At 30.8% G+C, this 18,463-nt stretch overlaps 1 protein-coding gene across 1 annotated transcript in view; it reads left to right on the forward strand.

Moving 5' to 3' along the window:
- The window catches only part of LOC130900889 (homeobox protein B-H1-like), a 48,481-nt gene that overhangs the window by 19,117 nt on the left and 10,901 nt on the right, over nt 1-18,463 (forward strand). The window contains exon 2 of the mRNA XM_057811819.1: nt 8,889-9,096. Coding sequence (XP_057667802.1) covers nt 8,889-9,096 — 208 coding nt within the window. The remainder of the gene's footprint in view (nt 1-8,888; nt 9,097-18,463) is intronic.

An 18,463-nucleotide genomic window follows, 5' to 3' on the forward strand; every position in this document is an offset into this window, starting at 1 on the left:
ACATTCAGGAGATTACAGCAGATGCTCAAAATGTTGTCCATTCACTTAACAACAAACTTTCCAATACATTTTGTAACATCTCCGACTGTTCAATTCTTTATATCTCTGTGGTAATCCTATCTTTTTGGGTACGGGATCAACGCATCCAATGAGGATCGTTACGTGACCAGCATCTACAATTATGGCGATTTACGTTTCCGTTAATACAAAAATCGTTTTTGTCCGCAAACTATTCACGTCTATCAAAATCGTCATTTGACAACTCTTGAAACAACTTTACTTTGTATAGATGGAATTTATTATCGCGCAAAATTTTTTTCAATCAGGATTTTCGCGAAATATCAAGTTCCCTGGTTATTTATCCAATATTTAAGTCTTCTAACAAGACAAACTAAAAATGTGTTTTTAGTTGATGCAGTTTTTCTGCGACCTTATTTGGATAAATCTTTTACTGACAGTATTTTGTTATGGGATTTCGGTTGGGATATACATTATTACACGATCCATTGTGATTTTCAATAATGTCGTTTCTGAGATAATTGAGGCGTTCCATATATAAAACTCACTCTGTATTAATAATATATTGTTTGTCGATTTTTTTAGGCCTTATATACTTTCTAAATATATAGTAGACGGAGTTGTGAACTTCTTTATTTTAGCAAACTTCCACGGAGAATTGTGGAAAGAGAAAAAGTAGGGTCGTGAAAAGGTTACGAAGGTGAATTTCTCCCTTCGCCATAAGGTCGTCTAAATCTAACAAACTTACCCACTTTGCCGAACTGAATGCCGCTCACGTTTCCGTCACAAGACATATTCTCTTACTATACAGATTTTTTTTATTTAGCTAGAAATTTATTGGAAAAAAATTCTGTTTGTGATAAAATGAGATGACGGATTTTTTTTGTGTTATCTCTAATAATAAATGAATTATTTTTATAATAAATAGTGTATTAGTTGGTATTAATACTGAACCAATCGCTTTCCTATTTCATGAAGGTTCACCACACCTGGAAAATCTTTTACCGGAATCACATAATATAAAAAAGTTTCACTAGTGATGAAAAATATTCGGTAATTATCTAAATTAACTTACACCCCTTCGATTTCGTTAAAATTTTAGTATGTTATAGAGAAAATTACGCTGAAAAATTTGATGTATATATGTAGGGCGCGAAAATCATCCCTTCACATATTTTTTCAACTTTGAAGTTCCAGAAAAAGAAAAATAATTTATACATCATAGTTTTGCTTCGCATGTCTAACCTAACCTAACATAACCTCACCTAACCCAACGTAGCCTAACCTAACCTCACCTAACCCAACGTAGCCTAACCTAACCTAACCTAACCACTAATTTTAACTAAGAATATTGATAGAATATCAATCAATAAACAGCAATACATAAAAATTCATAGAATTTTATCTTTTTACATGGTCAAACACGAATTAAAAAAAATATTGATAGGTTTACTAACGATAGTCGTATGTAAACAAACTGGAGCTTCAAAATTGAACAACTATGTGAAGGGATGATTTCCGCGCCCTACATATAGATATCAAATTTTTCAGCATAATTTTCTCTATAACATATTAAAGTTTTAACGAAATCGGAGGGGTGTAACCTAATCTAGATAATTACCAAAAATTCAAATAAGCGTGATGAGGTTATGTTTGTTCGATGAGGCCATTTTTTGTTTTCACGAAATTGTAAATCGGCTAACTAAAGACACAACCAATTTTTAAAAAAGATTTACTCACACATATAATAGAAAAAGAATCATTTTTCTATTTTTTTCATTTTGGGAGGAAAATACTATTTTCAAAAATAAATACATATCTCCAATTGTAGCTCAATTTATCAAAATATCAAAAAAAAACATTTATATGTCTAAAATACAGGGAGGACTATAAATACATTATAATAGTAAAATTCTTTCATTCATTAAATACGAATCATTTGGATTACCTGCATGTATAAACAAAAAAAATCATGTAACACATATAAAGAGATAATGACATTTAAATTGCGTCTTTTTTTTCGAAACCGTAATGTAAATAAGTGGAATTTCAGTATCTAAATCGTCCATCCTGTAATTTTTGTCGTAATTTCATACAAAAATGCCGGTATTAACCCGGTATATTTGTCGCATCGTTAACTATTTATATAAATGTTTGCCAACTGTCCATTTTATTTTCTAAAGATATAAACACAGCGGCGTCACAAATAACATAAAAAACGTTATGAAAAGGGGTTCAGAAAATAGCTCTGAACGAGAGCCACTACAAGTTAATCAATTATGATATATAATCAGTTTAGTATAGAAAATTTGGGGAATTTTAAAATTTCGCGGTCCCCTCGTTTTTTGGCTCCAGAAAATTGAGAAATCATTCGATTTCGACGATTTTTTTTTGAAAATCTTCGTTTTTACGACGGATTTCTAAAAACAAATATGGGAAATATCTCACTTGAAGATTTTATATGGTTTTATGATTAAAAAATATTGTAAAAGGTTTGTTTATTCATTTTTTACCTCACTTAAAGATTTCATGTAGTTTTCTGACTTACAATGTTATCATAAACACTCTATAAAATCGAAAAATCATCCGATTTCCAAGATTTTCTTTTTAAAGTCTTCGTTTTTAGGGAAAATATCTCGTCTGGAAATTTCATATAGTTTATCCCATATAATCGCTCATAACTTTTTTACAAAGCATCAAATGTAGTTCATAAATTTTTTTTATTAATCTACACAAAAAAAACGAACATTTTGGAAAAAAAATATTGAAAAATGTTTGTTTATTCATTTTTTATCTCACTTGAAGATTTTATATGGTTTTTTGACTTTAAATTCTCTTTAACAGTCAACTTTAGCAAGATTCTATTTTTTTAATGGTGAAAAACGATTATATTTGAAAAAAGGTCAATTTTAAGAGAAATTGTTTTTATTTTTAATTGTAAAAATATGATAAATCAACATTTTTGTATAAATTTGGTTCCAATTGTTCTTTTTTGTGAGTAGATTATGAAAAACAATATAATAACTTCATTTGATTATTTGTAAAAAATTCATCAACAATTATATGTGAATGAGTGTATTTCCATAAACATTTAAAGCCATGAAATTAATATTTTTTTTTATTCCCATAATTTTTTTCGTAAATCCGCCGTAAAATGAAAATTTAAAATAAAATTTATCGAAATCGGGCGAATTTTCGATTATATAGAACCAAAAAGGGGTCTGCGAAAGTATAAAATTACCAAAATTGGAGGTTACCTTAATTTTAATGAGGTAGTAGAATTTTTTTTGCTGCAATCTCACTCAACAACCTTCCAGTTTTCATTCACTACCAACCACCAAGTGCTCGGTATGGATATTTTAAATAAAAATCTAACAGCATATGATTTTTTCTTAACGATGATGTTTATCTTTATACTTTTCAAATTAAAGAAAACACAAGTAGATGCAGAGATACAAGCTTGTATAACAGTCCCGTAAGAATCCAAAAATTATGTATATTTTGAAAAAAAAATTCTTTTCTTATGAAACTAGGAATTTTGTATTATAATAATTCAATTATATTTTTTCGTTATCTTATAACTTGGTCTAAAAATATCGTTCCATGAGCCGTATGATCCATATAACGAAAAATAATAAAACTAAAACAATCATTTTAGTCCTAAATTTTGGAACAATCGAGGGTTGCTATTCGAGTTTCGTGATATGGCAACATTGATATAAATATGTCAACTCTGACATTGACATTTTTATTGGTCTTGATTTTAGTGAAACTACATCTATAAGATCGTAACAGGCGACGAATCATCGATCTATCCGAACCTAAACAGCAATCAACTGTTTGGTTTGGCACGAAGCATCTCGAAGCAAATCGCCGCCTGTTTTTTCAGAATAACTGGACTTGTCACACCGTTGCATTAAAGCAACGTTAAACGATTAATTTTGAATGATACATCAGCGTTTGTTTGCTATGAGTGTTCGAGAAAATCAAGAAAACAGTCAAACAGTTTTTAACAATCAAAACATCAAAACGTCCTCCGTATAGTCCTCGTTTAGTACCCAATGATTTTTTTTGTACACCTGAAGATGCGGTTGAAGCGTTCAAATCACATATTTGATTTTAATATTTAGGAACTGGTTGGGAAATCGAATATTGATTCAATGAACGCTGTCTTAGATTTGAACTGTCAATTCATTATTCAGTTACATTCTTGCTTTATTTCGATCTGTTTTACGCGCATCTGGAATGAAAAGTTTCACGAAGAATTTAAACGATAAATTTCAGTATAAAATAAAAATGAACGAACAAATCTTGTAGGTGACAAGGTATATATTCTGCATAAAACACGAACCGGCCGGCCGTTGGCCTGGTGGGTGTATAGGACATCGCGAAATACTTAATTGAAATAAATACTTTGATAACGAAACATTAAGATAAAGGATAAATACACAATTTTGATCTGTCGCTTATCCGAGACAACGGTTTAATTTTAAATCGATTTGAGGGACGACATGGACGTCACTTAGATAAGAAAAGTGGATGTTTGGCGCTTAGGACCACCGAGATGCGGTCGGGTTGTTGTTCAAGACGCGCCTACATATCTATAATGAATTAATATTTATTTTTTTATATTATTCGTTGTTGTATGTGTTCGTCAAGTTCAATTAATTTCCGTCGAGGACGATTAATCTCTACTAAAATCGTTATCGTATATAATTCTTAATGAATTTACTCGTTGGTCAAAAGAAGCTTCTGAAAGATCGTTAGGAAAGATAAAAAATTATAATTACTCGTACAATTTGAAAAATTACATAACCTTAAATAACTAGCTTAGTACGTATCGTCGTATCGTGGTGATTTTTAATGTTGTTTATACTAGATGTTTCTTATTTTTATTTTTAGGACAAACACACATGTAAAGATCAGACAATAGTTGATTTGAAATTTGAAAAATACTATGTAAGCTTCAAATTAGCTCGACTTTAATTCAAATAACGCAGTATTTAAGCAGATAATGAGGAAACTTACTTAACATCTTTAATGACCCCTGTATTCACTTCCAATAACGGAATGATGCTCATAACTAACTGGTGCCTTCTACCAGCGAAAACCCAAACAGAAATCACGAATTAAGAACGAAAAAACAGCCTACAAAGCTGGGAAAACCCCACAAATATTATTTGACTCAGACATCTTCTGAGAGATGTTGAAAACGTATTTTATGGGTTCCCTCGTATTTGGAAAACTGTGTTAAAGCGTCGAGGTATCTTAGTGAGAATTATGCACTCATCAGAGACAAGCTCTTGTCTAATATAATTGAATTATTATAATAAAAAAATCCTCGTTTCATTAGAAAAGAAATTTTTTTTTCAAAATATACATAATTTTTGGATTCTTACGGGACTGTTATACAAGCTTGTATCTCTGCATCTACTTGTGTTTTCTTTAATTTGAAAAGTATAAAGATAAACATCATCGTTAAGAAAAAATCATATGCTGTTAGATTTTTATTTAAAATATCCATACCGAGCACTTGGTGGTTGGTAGTGAATGAAAACTGGAAGGTTGTTGAGTGAGATTGCAGCAAAAAAAATTCTACTACCTCATTAAAATTAAGGTAACCTCCAATTTTGGTAATTTTATACTTTCGCAGACCCCTTTTTGGTTCTATATAAACGAAAAATCGCCCGATTTCGATAAATTTTTTTTTAAATTTTCATTTTTACGGCGGATTTACGAAAAAAATTATGGGAATAAAAAAAATATTAATTTCATGGCTTTAAATGTTTATGGAAATACACTCATTCACATATAATTGTTGATAAATTTTTTGCAAATAATCAAATGAAGTTATTATATTTTTTTTCATAATCTACACACAAAAAAGAACAATTGGAACCAAATTTATACAAAAATGTTGATTTATCATGTTTTTACAATTAAAAATAAAAACAATTTCTCTTAAAATTGACCTTTTTTCAAATATAATCGTTTTTCACCATTAAAAAAATAGAATCTTGCTAAAGTTGACTGTTAAAGAGAATTTAAAGTCAAAAAACCATATAAAATCTTCAAGTGAGATAAAAAATGAATAAACAAACATTTATCAATATTTTTTTTTCCAAAATGTTCGTTTTTTTTGTGTAGATTGACAAAAAAAATTTATGAACTACATTTGATGCTTTGTAAAAAAGTTATGAGCGATTATATGCAAAAAAGTGCGTTTATTATCACATTTAAAATCATAAAACTATATGAAATATCCAGGTGAGATATTTCTCATATTTTTTTTCATAAATCCGCCGTAAAAACGAGGATTTTAAAACAAAAATCATAGAAATCGTATGAAGAAGAAACTTACTTAATATCTTTAATGACCCCTGTATTCACTTCCAATAACGGAATGCTGCCCATAACTAACTGGTGCCTTCTACCAGCAAAACCCCAAACAGAAATCACGAAGCTGGGAAAACCCCACAAATATTATTTGACTCAGACATCTTCCGAGAGAAGTTGGAAATGTATTTTAGGCGTGCCCTCGTGTTTGGAAAACTGTGTTAAAGCGTCGAGGCATCTTAGTGAGAATTATGCACTCATCAGAGACAAGCTCTTGTCGACCGTAGTTCTTAAAAATTGTTTAGAAAAAAAATCGAGCAGCTAATAAAGTATGATTTTCTTTATACTGCTGGGGAAACGGATATTGAAGATAGAGGTTTTTAATAGATAGGAGATAACATCTTGTACTGGTGGAACTTGAAAAATATTTTCCGCATCTCTACTACTAAAATAAAAACACTTACATTCTGTATAAACGCTTCTACCAGCTTATATTCCTTACAAAGCCATTTTTTGATGAATTTTCAATGAGATTAGGGTCGTTTTTTATTTTTACTAGAATTGTTCGTTAACTAACTGTTATTAACTGCAATTTTCGTACTTTATAAAACGTTTTATGTTTGAATTAATTCAGTTTTTTGTTGATTAGTGCATCTGTCAGTTTTTCATTAGAAATTTCGACATAAATGTTGTTTTAATGACCCACTGTATATAATTTTTCAATTTTTTAATGGTACATTTTGATTTTCACCATATCCCATTTTGAAATTTATTTTTCAGGTGCATTTTTCTTATCGTTGGTAATTATTAAAAGGATAATGGAAATTCGTATTTTTTATACGGTTGATACGTTATTTTTTGATTGAGTACGATATAAAAACATATCAATAATAATTGAAAGGCGCGACAAATCGCATTACGCGAAAATAACAAAACTTAATAGTGTTTATTTCACGAAATACCCTCGATTTTCCATGGATGTTGAGTCGTTTTGATCGATAAAAGGACTATTAATCAGTATTCGAATGGTGTTGTTAGCCGTTCGAAAGCTTCAATAGGAAACATTTTCAATTATAAATTTGTTGATGAGAGAGCTTTTCAACAGTAAAAGCTCGAATAAAGCCGCACTTAGTTGTTGGTAATGGAATAAGTTGAGCTTTTCAATAGTTCTAGAAACCTAGGCAATGATAATGGGAAATAAATCTTTTGTTAACTGCGACAAGGATCGTCCAATGAATTTATAAACCGGGTAGAAATCGAAGAATTTAACTCAAATTCCGTATAGGTAGGTATTTATTTCAACGTTTTAATTAATCAATATTTTGAATAGTTTATTGAAATTATTATAAATACCACGAGGAAACAGATGGTATCTTATAACATTCACCATCCATTAGAAAGAAATTATTAATAATGATGAAACTACTTCTCGCGCAATTATTTTATTTTTAAAAGGCCAATTTGATACGGACATCTGCTTTATACTTTTTGTTCTCGAAATTAATAATTGCGAAAAATGATAGACTAAAAAGAATAAAATAACTTTCAAATAAAATAAAATATTTTAAGACGGGAAAAAAATTGATTATTAACTCGTAGAACGAGATAAAACATGTTATCAATAGCCTCATATCAAAATGTTGATTAGTTTCAAAGACATTTTCTTGAGATGCGGATTCAATTTCTTCAATTTCTTACTTAAAACTTGAAACTTCTTTTTAAATTTTGAATCAATAACCCTAAACATGTTTCATTGAAGCTCGCACCAGTTTACCAAACTCTGAAGATGATAACTTGGTTATCGAAACGCGTGTCATATATTAGAATCAATATTTTGTATCTCGTTTAGTACTAAATCGAAAAATCTAATAAATTCAATAGAATTCTAAATATACAACAAATTCTACTAAGTGAATTACGATTTGATGTTTAACTGGTTGAATTATAGCATTATGATAATTGTATTTAAATGAAAAACCTTGTTTCAAAGCTTAATTTGATAAATATTTTGTAACAACATAACTTTCAACTCATATACGGGGTTAATAAAAAATTGAATCGACTTTTTCCAGTTTTATTAACAATTTTTGTAAACGTTTGCGTCGACTTACTAAATACCTCGTATATACAATCGACTTCCTGTTGGAGTTTTTGTTATTTTTGACGCGTCTGAAAATCAACATTTGCTAGTACGACTTTTAACAGTTTAACTATGGCAAATCCCTTTGAAAAGCTCTAGACAATACTAACTGAAATCGATACGTGTATAAAAGCAACGAAGCTTAACCCTCAACTTTTGTTATACATACTTTGACGTTAATCTTGGGATTTCTAATAAAATTACTTGGTGCTTAACAAAGAACCCTTTTCAAAATAGTTTTTGTAAACGTATTATACTGTAATAAACTTTGGATGAAAAAAATTTCTATTTTAAATATCATTAGCTCATAGAATAGTTTCTGGGCTCTGATTGAATTCTTTAATAACAAAACCAACGTTCGGAAAAACGTATGTATGTTTGTTTTTTGTTTCAGGTCAAAATGGTGACGATTCCTTATCTAAAAACGGTGCAATAAGTAAAAAACAGAGAAAAGCGCGGACGGCTTTCACGGATCTTCAATTACAAACGTTAGAAAAAAGTTTCGAAAGACAAAAATACCTTAGCGTTCAAGATAGGATGGAATTGGCGGCGAAACTCAGTTTAACCGACACACAAGTAAAAACCTGGTACCAAAATCGACGGTAAGACAACCCAACGTCAGTTGCATTATAATTTGACGTTTCTTCAATCTTCTATAAACGTCACTTCGTTGTAATTTATGGTGATAGATTGTTGAATTTTTGTTTTTTTTTTAACAATTTCTTAACAGTATAATCAGTTGGACTACTCAGAAGCGTTTTAAAGATCAGATTTATATTTAATAATACGTCGAAGCCGTTTAAATTAATTATTGAATCAATTTGAATTGCAAATATAACGTTGACTTATATAAAACAAATTACTCGGCTTAAGGAAATCAGTTTCTTCAACTAACTGGTTTGCGCTACGACTTTGTCTATTAAACACGTTTTTTTTACAAACGCCTACTCTACAACTACAATTTTAAGATTAATCTAGTTTATTTCTTGTTCAAGAGGGAGTAAATTATTTTTATTTGTTACATCTAAATTCAATTCGAGTCTGGTCTAGATATGCTTGATATAAGTTACAAAATATTTCTATAGGATTAAATACGAGGGGCATTTTAATAGTATGATTATTTATTTTGTCATATATTCAACTTTAAAACGCTATAACTCAGTTTGGTTAGGTTATTTTACAACTAGATAATATTAAATCACATACGTAGTGCGGTCTATGAGTTCTTTGGTTCATAGTAAATACAATTTCTATGCACGCGTCTGTGAAAAGTCTCATAAAGTTTCAAGCCGATGTCCAATGCTTCTAATATCGGACCCTGGTAGGATTGGACGCATCTTATAGTCGTTGTATGTCATTCGATGAATGTTTTGGTTCCAAAGTTCGCTATAGAAAGTCGGTTTTTTTGATCCGCGTCAAAGGAATACTCAAAATTGGAACCAACACTTGTACTACAACTACACACACTTCTTGTCCTCTTGCGTCCAAACGCTACGTGTTTTTTCACGAAAAACCACAGTTAAAAGAATCATCGTGTTACATCACTACATCCAGTCTTTGTCCAATGCTCAACCAACATTTTAAAGTGAATTTTGGGACAAATCATGGACTCATCGTGTTACATCACTACATCCAGTCTTTGTCCAATGCTCAACCAACATTTTAAAGTGAATTTTGGGACAAATCTTGGACTCATCGTGTTACATCACTACATCCAGTCTTTGTCCAATGCTCAACCAACATTATAAAGTGAATTTTGGGACAAATCTTGGACTCATCGTGTTACATCACTACATCCAGTCTTTGTCCAATGCTCAACCAACATTTTAAAGTGAATTTTGGGACAAATCTTGGACTCATCGTGTTACATCACTACATCCAGTCTTTGTCCAATGCTCAACCAACATTATAAAGTGAATTTTGGGAGAAATCATGGACTCATCGTGTTACATCACTACATCCAGTTTTTGTCCAATGCTCAACCAACATTTTAAAGTGAATTTTGGGACAAATCTTGGACTCATCGTGTTACATCACTACATCCAGTCTTTGTCCAATGCTCAACCAACATTATAAAGTGAATTTTGGGACAAATCTTGGACTCATCGTGTTACATCACTACATCCAGTCTTTGTCCAATATTTAACCAACATTTTAAAGTGAATTTTGGGACAAATCATGGACTCATCGTGTTACATCACTACATCCAGTCTTTGTCCAATGCTCAACCAACATTTTAAAGTATTTTAAAGTGAATTTTGGGACAAATCATGGACTCAACGTGTTACATCACTACATCCAGTTTTTGTCCAATGCTCAACCAACATTTTAAAGTGAATTTTGGGACAAATCTTGGACTCATCGTGTTACATCACTACATCCAGTCTTTGTCCAATGCTCAACCAACATTATAAAGTGAATTTTGGGACAAATCTTGGACTCATCGTGTTACATCACTACATCCAGTCTTTGTTCAATATTTAACCAACATTTTAAAGTGAATTTTGGGACAAATCATGGACTCATCGTGTTACATCACTACATCCAGTCTTTGTCCAATGCTCAACCAACATTTTAAAGTAAATTTTGGGACAAATCATGGACTCATCGTGTTACATCACTACATCCAGTCTTTGTCCAATGCTCAACCAACATTTTAAAGTGAATTTTGGGACAAATCATGGACTCATCGTGTTACATCACTACATCCAGTTTTTGTCCAATGCTCAACCAACATTTTAAAGTGAATTTTGGGACAAATCTTGGACTCATCGTGTTACATCACTACATCCAGTCTTTGTCCAATGCTCAACCAACATTTTAAAGTGAATGTTGAGGCTAAACGTTGGGCGCATCGTGTAGCACAAGCTTGACACGAAGTTTCAACGATCTATTTTATTATAATAAAGCTCGAGCTACCGCTCAGACAAGTTATTTTGAAAAATATATCGATTTGAGTTGTGATATTATAGAATTTTTGACTAAAGAATGATTAACACTGATACGAATCAAAAATAGAATGTATGCTTTTCACAATAAATTGTTTCGTTAGAGACTAGAATGACTGGGAGTTACCCACGTGCTGGAGGTCCTGTGGCAGGAACGCAGATTAGTATATCTAAAACAACTGTTGTAAGGATGCTAGATGAACGGGATGAATATGACAAAAATCAGCGTCGAATAGGATATTTTGAGCCTTGCCACGAGAACCTAGAGAATGTAATCAGATCTTTTATTATGATCCGACATCTAAAAGAAATTTCATGGAATAGCATCGTGTTACACAAAGCAAAGGTCACGAATAACATAAAAAAAGTGATGGTAACATTATTTTGGAACTGTGAGGATAGCCTTTAAGGAAGGCGTTTCAAAATCAGTTATTGCTTCACGACAATGCTTCGTTTTCCAAGGCGAGTTCACAGAGTTTCAACACCCACCATATAGCTCTGATCTGATCCTGTCCGAGTAATTTTCGTTCGTAAAGTTTTTGTGGTTTTCTGTTAGTAATTTCGGATTTTAAAAAATTGATAATGACCTAATGCAAAAATTCCTTTAATAAATTAAGAAATATAGAAGACGAATTAGTAAATTGTAAAATTTCGTAAAATAATTTTAGACATTGACCCTTTTCGTGACGAGTGAATAAATAGCTAATGTCCTTATTTTATGAGCAGTCATATCAATTGGGGGGAGTAATTCTAAACAGAAAATTATATATTTAATAAATAGTTGCAGTTATTTCGTAATTTACCGCATTGTTGGTTTATAAAAATATCTGTTTATGGAATAACCAAGGAAATGCATCGTAACGGTCGATAGTTAATTATAAGTGTATTTTACGAGTTTATTGTGGTTTTGTTATGAATAATCCTTAAAAGGACTAATGTAATAATTGCTCTTTACCTAATATGAACTAAATAAATAACAAAATACGTTATATACAGATGATTTCTATGAATATATAACAATCTATTGAATATTGACCGATAACCAATTCAATTCTTACTTAATCTAGATGTTAAAACTTAAAACTAAGCTAAACTCATCAGCGTACTTAATATTGTGTAGAATGGTTTGCACTAAAACTTAAAACGTGTACACGCAAGCTCTGTGTTTACACTAAACTATCTAAAAGTTTTTTCAAGAAGCTCGACTTCAACAAGATGATGTTGTCTCTCGGCTCGATGCTTAATTCCAGTTCCTCAGTGCTTGTTTCAAAGTCATAAAGGCTTAAGTATCTGCTTATAAAGCATATTCTTATTGGAGATTCTTGGTAATCCCTGCAAGGTGTTCGGAGTAATTGTCATAGTGGTCTGACATGAACAGTACTTAATATGTCTTTCCCTTTGCCCTTCAGATCCTCAAAGTAAGAAACGGGATTTCATCCAATATAAAAATGTATAAGAGGATTTTTTGGACATATAAATCACTGAACCTGGATGCAGTTCATACCCGAATTTAGATTGTTTAATTTGTACACGCAGGAAGCATAAAAACCAGGGTTGTTTGATAATTTTCTGTGGAAATTGATATATCTAAATTGAGAGCGATCGGAGGCTGTAAAAGAAACGACCCCCGTATTAATATAAAGAATTTTTTCAACATATCCTCAATTTTTTTTCATTTCAATCATCAAGTTCTTCTCTTTTGCTCTTTTTAATATAACACGGTTCATAGAAGTTTTGAATTTAAGGTAACTAATAATTGAGACGATCCTTCATGATCCTAATTCCTGTCCTGATAAATCTTTCATGTTAAAAATGTTATTAGAGCGAATTAGTTGAAGTGGAGGTAACTCGTTGAACCGTATCGCACAATATTCTCATAATAAATCTTTTCGAATTGACAAATAACCAGACGAAATTAGTTGTAATACTAGTTGGATGTATCGGAGTGGAATGCACCCTATAGAATATTAACAATACGGTAATAAAGGTAATTTTTTATGGTATTGCCACACGCATTTATTATAATCAAATTAAAATCTTGTCTCGAATTGTCCTTCGAACCCACAATTTCAATTATAAAGAATGTTTATCATTAATTCCGTTTCGTTTCAAATGGATTTATATATTGAAAAGGGGGTACTTTGTCCTTTTTCAAATACACAAATGATATGTCAAATGAAAATCTCTACCTAGAATGTATATTAAGTGTATAGTCGAGTTTTTACAGAGCCTAATAGTTTCAGCAATTCTTCTAATCTATTTCTTCATTTTTCATCTTTGATGGAACCCCAAAAGTAGATTTGGTAACCATACAAAGCAAACAAAACTGATCCGCCATCTTGTTGTAAAATTAAGTTCTGTGGTTTCATGATCATCCGACTGACAGCTAGACATACCGGATCTTCCTCTTCATTTTTAACAAATAAATAACTAGATTGTTGCTTTCACTGATGAATTTTTCGTTTTGATCCTATCTTATGTTCTTTTCCTGATTGTAAACTACCTCTTCGTCAACTTTAATCCAAATTGGTTAGGCCGTTCTTATATATATGTAAAGAAATAGTATTTCTTCAGTTTTAATATGGTTTACTTTATTTATCTGTGGGTTATGATGTCTATGATAGATCTGTCATGGCTGTCACAAATGTCACTGTCTCAAATGTCATTTTTGATTGATAATAGAGGTTAATTAATGTAGGTCAATAAATATTGCTTATTTTATAAAGAGTCGAAGAAATAAACATTAAATGTCTTTGTTTTTTAGTTGAGATTTAGTTATGTAATATAAAACAGTTTATTAATATCACTTAGGTAGTGCATTGCATCAAAAATTGAAGTTTTTATCTGCTTCCTACATATCAGAAATTATCTCGAAACGTTTCCCTTTAAGTAGATACATTTAATCAGGTGGTTTTTAATTTACTAAGTTAGAAAGGACCAGAAAATTTGATTTAACGATGAAAACATAGTTTCGGATGTCTTTTTATGTCTTAGTAGTTTTTTGGTACCTCGTATATGATTATTAAGATGAATAGAACCGAAGAAAGACGCATAGAGATTGGGATGATTCGATGCCCGGCGGATTGTTTTTTTTTTTTGACTTGATTCGGTTCGAGATTATTTACCTTTCGATCAATGAAGTATTAGAAACGGTACAAGTTGGAATCGAAGATTAAACACTTTTTACTAATAAAAACAATGCAATCTAAACGGATTAAAAGTATTTTTAAAAGCATGAACGTTTCGTTTATCCATCTAACAAACCGTATCGACAACTGTGAAATTTTTTCCTAGACGGCATTTACTCTATGACGCCAAAAGCCAATTTTCTAAACTAATTTCACGTTTGAATAATGACTAAGCACTATGGAGTATTAGTTTCAAAAACGGTAATTTTGTAAAAGTGGTTTTTAATTTACCTAAATCAATAATACGAAAAAAAGTATGGGTTTTACTGAAAAGTGCCTGATCATCGACTTAAAGTGTCTTAGTGACTGATTTAAAGAACACTCTGTTTTTTTTTGAATATCCGCCGAAAGGTGGTCGTTATTTTAATTGGGGGATTCTTTTTTCGGGGTGGTTTTAGCAGGTACACGCAATTAATACCACGTTTTGTCTATGCTCCATTTTATTTCATTGTCAGAAATCTTGACAACTCTAAGGTGAGTGACCGTAACAAATCGACACCCCAAATACGGATAATTCTCTTATTTCCTTTCTTACAATTAATACGCAAGAAAATGTGAGAAAAAACGATTATTCTTGAAAAAATATTAACGGATTGCATGTTATACTGTAAATATCCCATCTAAATTTTGTACCCTATTTTGTACGGTTAATTTAGACATTTCTAATCACATAAATTCCCATCAAGCTGGAAATAAATAAAATTGTTAAAAATAAAATTTGAAAGTTCCCCATAACTACAGTGTATAAAAAAATTATTCAATGTCTAAGTTAAAAAAAAAATAAGTTCTTCGCGATTTTCAGCAAAACGATGAGTTTTATCATAAAAATACCTCAGACAAAAATTGTAGATCATAAAATTATCTACAAAAAACGTGTTAGTAGTTTTTTTCCTACAAGCCACCATTTCTGAGATATAAGGATTCAAAAAATTGTTTTCCATTTCTATGTTGTGATCAAGTATTTTTTGATATTATTGGAAATTAGCAGAGATTACAAAGATAAAATCGATTTAAATTGAAAAAAGTGAAATTTAATCGTACCAGTCGTAACGTAAATTGCGTTAAAAGATAGGAACCACCAACCTGATAATATTTTTTTAAGAAATATCGTTTTTTTTTCACATCTTGCGTATTTTGAGATTTTCAATCTACAATTTTTGTCCGAGGTATTTTTATAATAAAACTTACCGTTTTGCTGAAAATCACGAAAAACACATTTTTTTAAACTAGGAAATTGAATAAAATTTTTTCTATACGTAGGGAACATTAAAATTTTATTTTCAACTATATTTTAAGCAATTTAATTTATTTTCAGCTTACTGAGAATTTACAAGATAGATACCTGCAAACTGATTTTTTTAAGAAATATCGTTTTTATTCCACATCTTGAATATTTTGGTATTTTCAATCCTTATCTCTCAGAAACGGTGGATCGTAGGAAAAAAAAGTTGAATACGTTTTTTGTAGAAAATTTCATGATCTACAATTTTTGTCTTGAGTATTTTTACGATAAAATTTACCATTTTGCTGAAAATCACGAAAAACTCATTTTTTTGAACTTGGAAATTTAATAAGATTTTTCCTATCCATTGGAAACTTTCAAATTTTATTTTCAACTATATTTTGAGCAATTTAATTTATTTTCAGCTTAGTGAAAATTTACAAGATAGAAACCTGATAATATTTTTTTAAGAAATATCGTTTTTTTCACATCTTGCATATTTTGATATTTTCAACCCTTATATCTCAGAAACGGTGGCTCGTAGAAAAAAAAGTATTGATACATTTTTTGTAGATAATTTCATGATCTACAATTTTTGTCTGCGTTATGTTTATGATAAACCTCACCGTTTTGGTGAAAATCGCGAAAATAATTTTTTTTCAACCTTTGGTTTTGAATATATTTTTTTTTATATACGGGAATGATGTAGAAATTTCAAATTTAATTATATTTTAAACAATTTTACTGATTTTCAGCTTGGCGAGAATTTACGTAGCTTCACTCTTATTTTTTGGTCTAATTTGACCGGACTAATTGGGCCATAAGTTATATGTGGATTTACTGGAAGATTTCAATTTTTATCTAGTCCTAATTGGGTCGGATCTCAATAATTGAATGCGTGCATCGAGCGCACATAACCTAACATAACCTAACTATTCTTGAACTAAAAGGCTTTTTTATGGAAAATTTAAAATACGAGGTTTTTAATTATTTTTAACCCAATAGCAAAAATGCCCTCATTCATAGAAAAAATAATTTTTTCTATCAATTTTTGTTTGCTAATTTTGAAAAATTTTGATGTTGTTGATAGTTTTTCGTTTTGTTATAATGATAATAATCATTCGAGTTTGAACATTTGCCCATCTCTAAGACTGACTTTGGCAGATCAAATTAGGACAATAATTAGGACTCAATATTTCGAATGAAACAAAATTTTCGACATCAAAAATTGTAAACTATTCACTACGATTCGATTGAATACGTCACTGTTGAAAGAGAAGAAAAAATCATTAAAACATACACTTTGCGGTGAACCGTTGTTTGCACCCCTATTGTGCACCCTTTTAGCCTTTCACTAGATATATAAATTATTCTATACTGAATGCAAGATCGTAAATCAAAAATTTTAATGATTTGCCGTAGTTCCCATTCGAAATGTAAATTTCGTCGCTAGTATTTTTGCTTCGCAACCATCAAGATTTGTCACGGACATAAACTAGACAAAAAAAATTTAATTCAGTTCTAAAAAGATGGTCGAACTTCTTCTTCTATTGGTTCTTACTCCATCCATCATTCACGTGATGGAAAAGACGTGACTCGATACATGACAAATAAACGTTGAGTTTAAGTAGAAATTAGTGGTAATTGCCAGGGAATTGCGTGGAATTCAAAAGTACCAATGAAAACATGCATTCAATACGGTAAAAACGCCGAGTTAAATCATACATTTGTTTTAACAAGAATGGGAATAAGAGTAATGTTTCGATCACGAAATATGGAGATTTTATCTTTTCATCGCATAAAGAAAATGGTGTGTATAAAACGTACAATGGCGGAGAAGCAAGTACAAAATTTAATCTATTCTATTATATTAAATCCACTTGATTCCCATTCTACACCGATCTTCTTGTACGTCTTTTAACCACAAATATCTATCTGTTTCATCTTCGTTCTGGATCCTCCTGTAGCTTCTAAATCTTCATTTTCTTTCCATAGATGCTTTAATCTATATCTTATAATCTTTCCAGATTTACTCAATTCCCTTCTTTCCATACCAGCTTCGTTCCTTTTAAACTTATAATCTATAAACTCATACTTGGTCATGAAGATTCAATTTAGGGTTGAAACAACTGGATGTACATTATGACCGATAAACTGTTACACCAAAGTGGGTCAAACTAACACCTATAGAAAGAATAAACTCTTGTCTATGTATGCACCATTATAGATCTTACACCTTTAAATCTGGTGACACATAAATTGAATAATGCTTTCCTTAGGAGTTGTAGGTAATGATAGATCAAGTAAATATTCCTTCCAATGTTAAGGGTCTACTACTTCGAATTTAAAGTAGAATACCACCAAAAGATACAAAGACGGTTCAAAAAACTACATCCAGAGTTGCTAACAACTGGTGGTGTTATATATATAAATATATGTATGGAATTGAATTTCGAAACGATTTATCATTCTGATCTAACAAACTGGCTGCTACTTAAGCTTTGAGCTTTTGGATCACTGATAGAACGTTAATCTGGGAATACTGAATGACTGAGGAACGGGAAATCATTGAAGAATTAAGGGAAATCAATATACTATCCAGAAAAGGAGC

This window comes from Diorhabda carinulata, chromosome X (assembly GCF_026250575.1).
Source record: "Diorhabda carinulata isolate Delta chromosome X, icDioCari1.1, whole genome shotgun sequence".
Lineage (NCBI taxonomy): Eukaryota > Metazoa > Arthropoda > Insecta > Coleoptera > Chrysomelidae > Diorhabda > Diorhabda carinulata.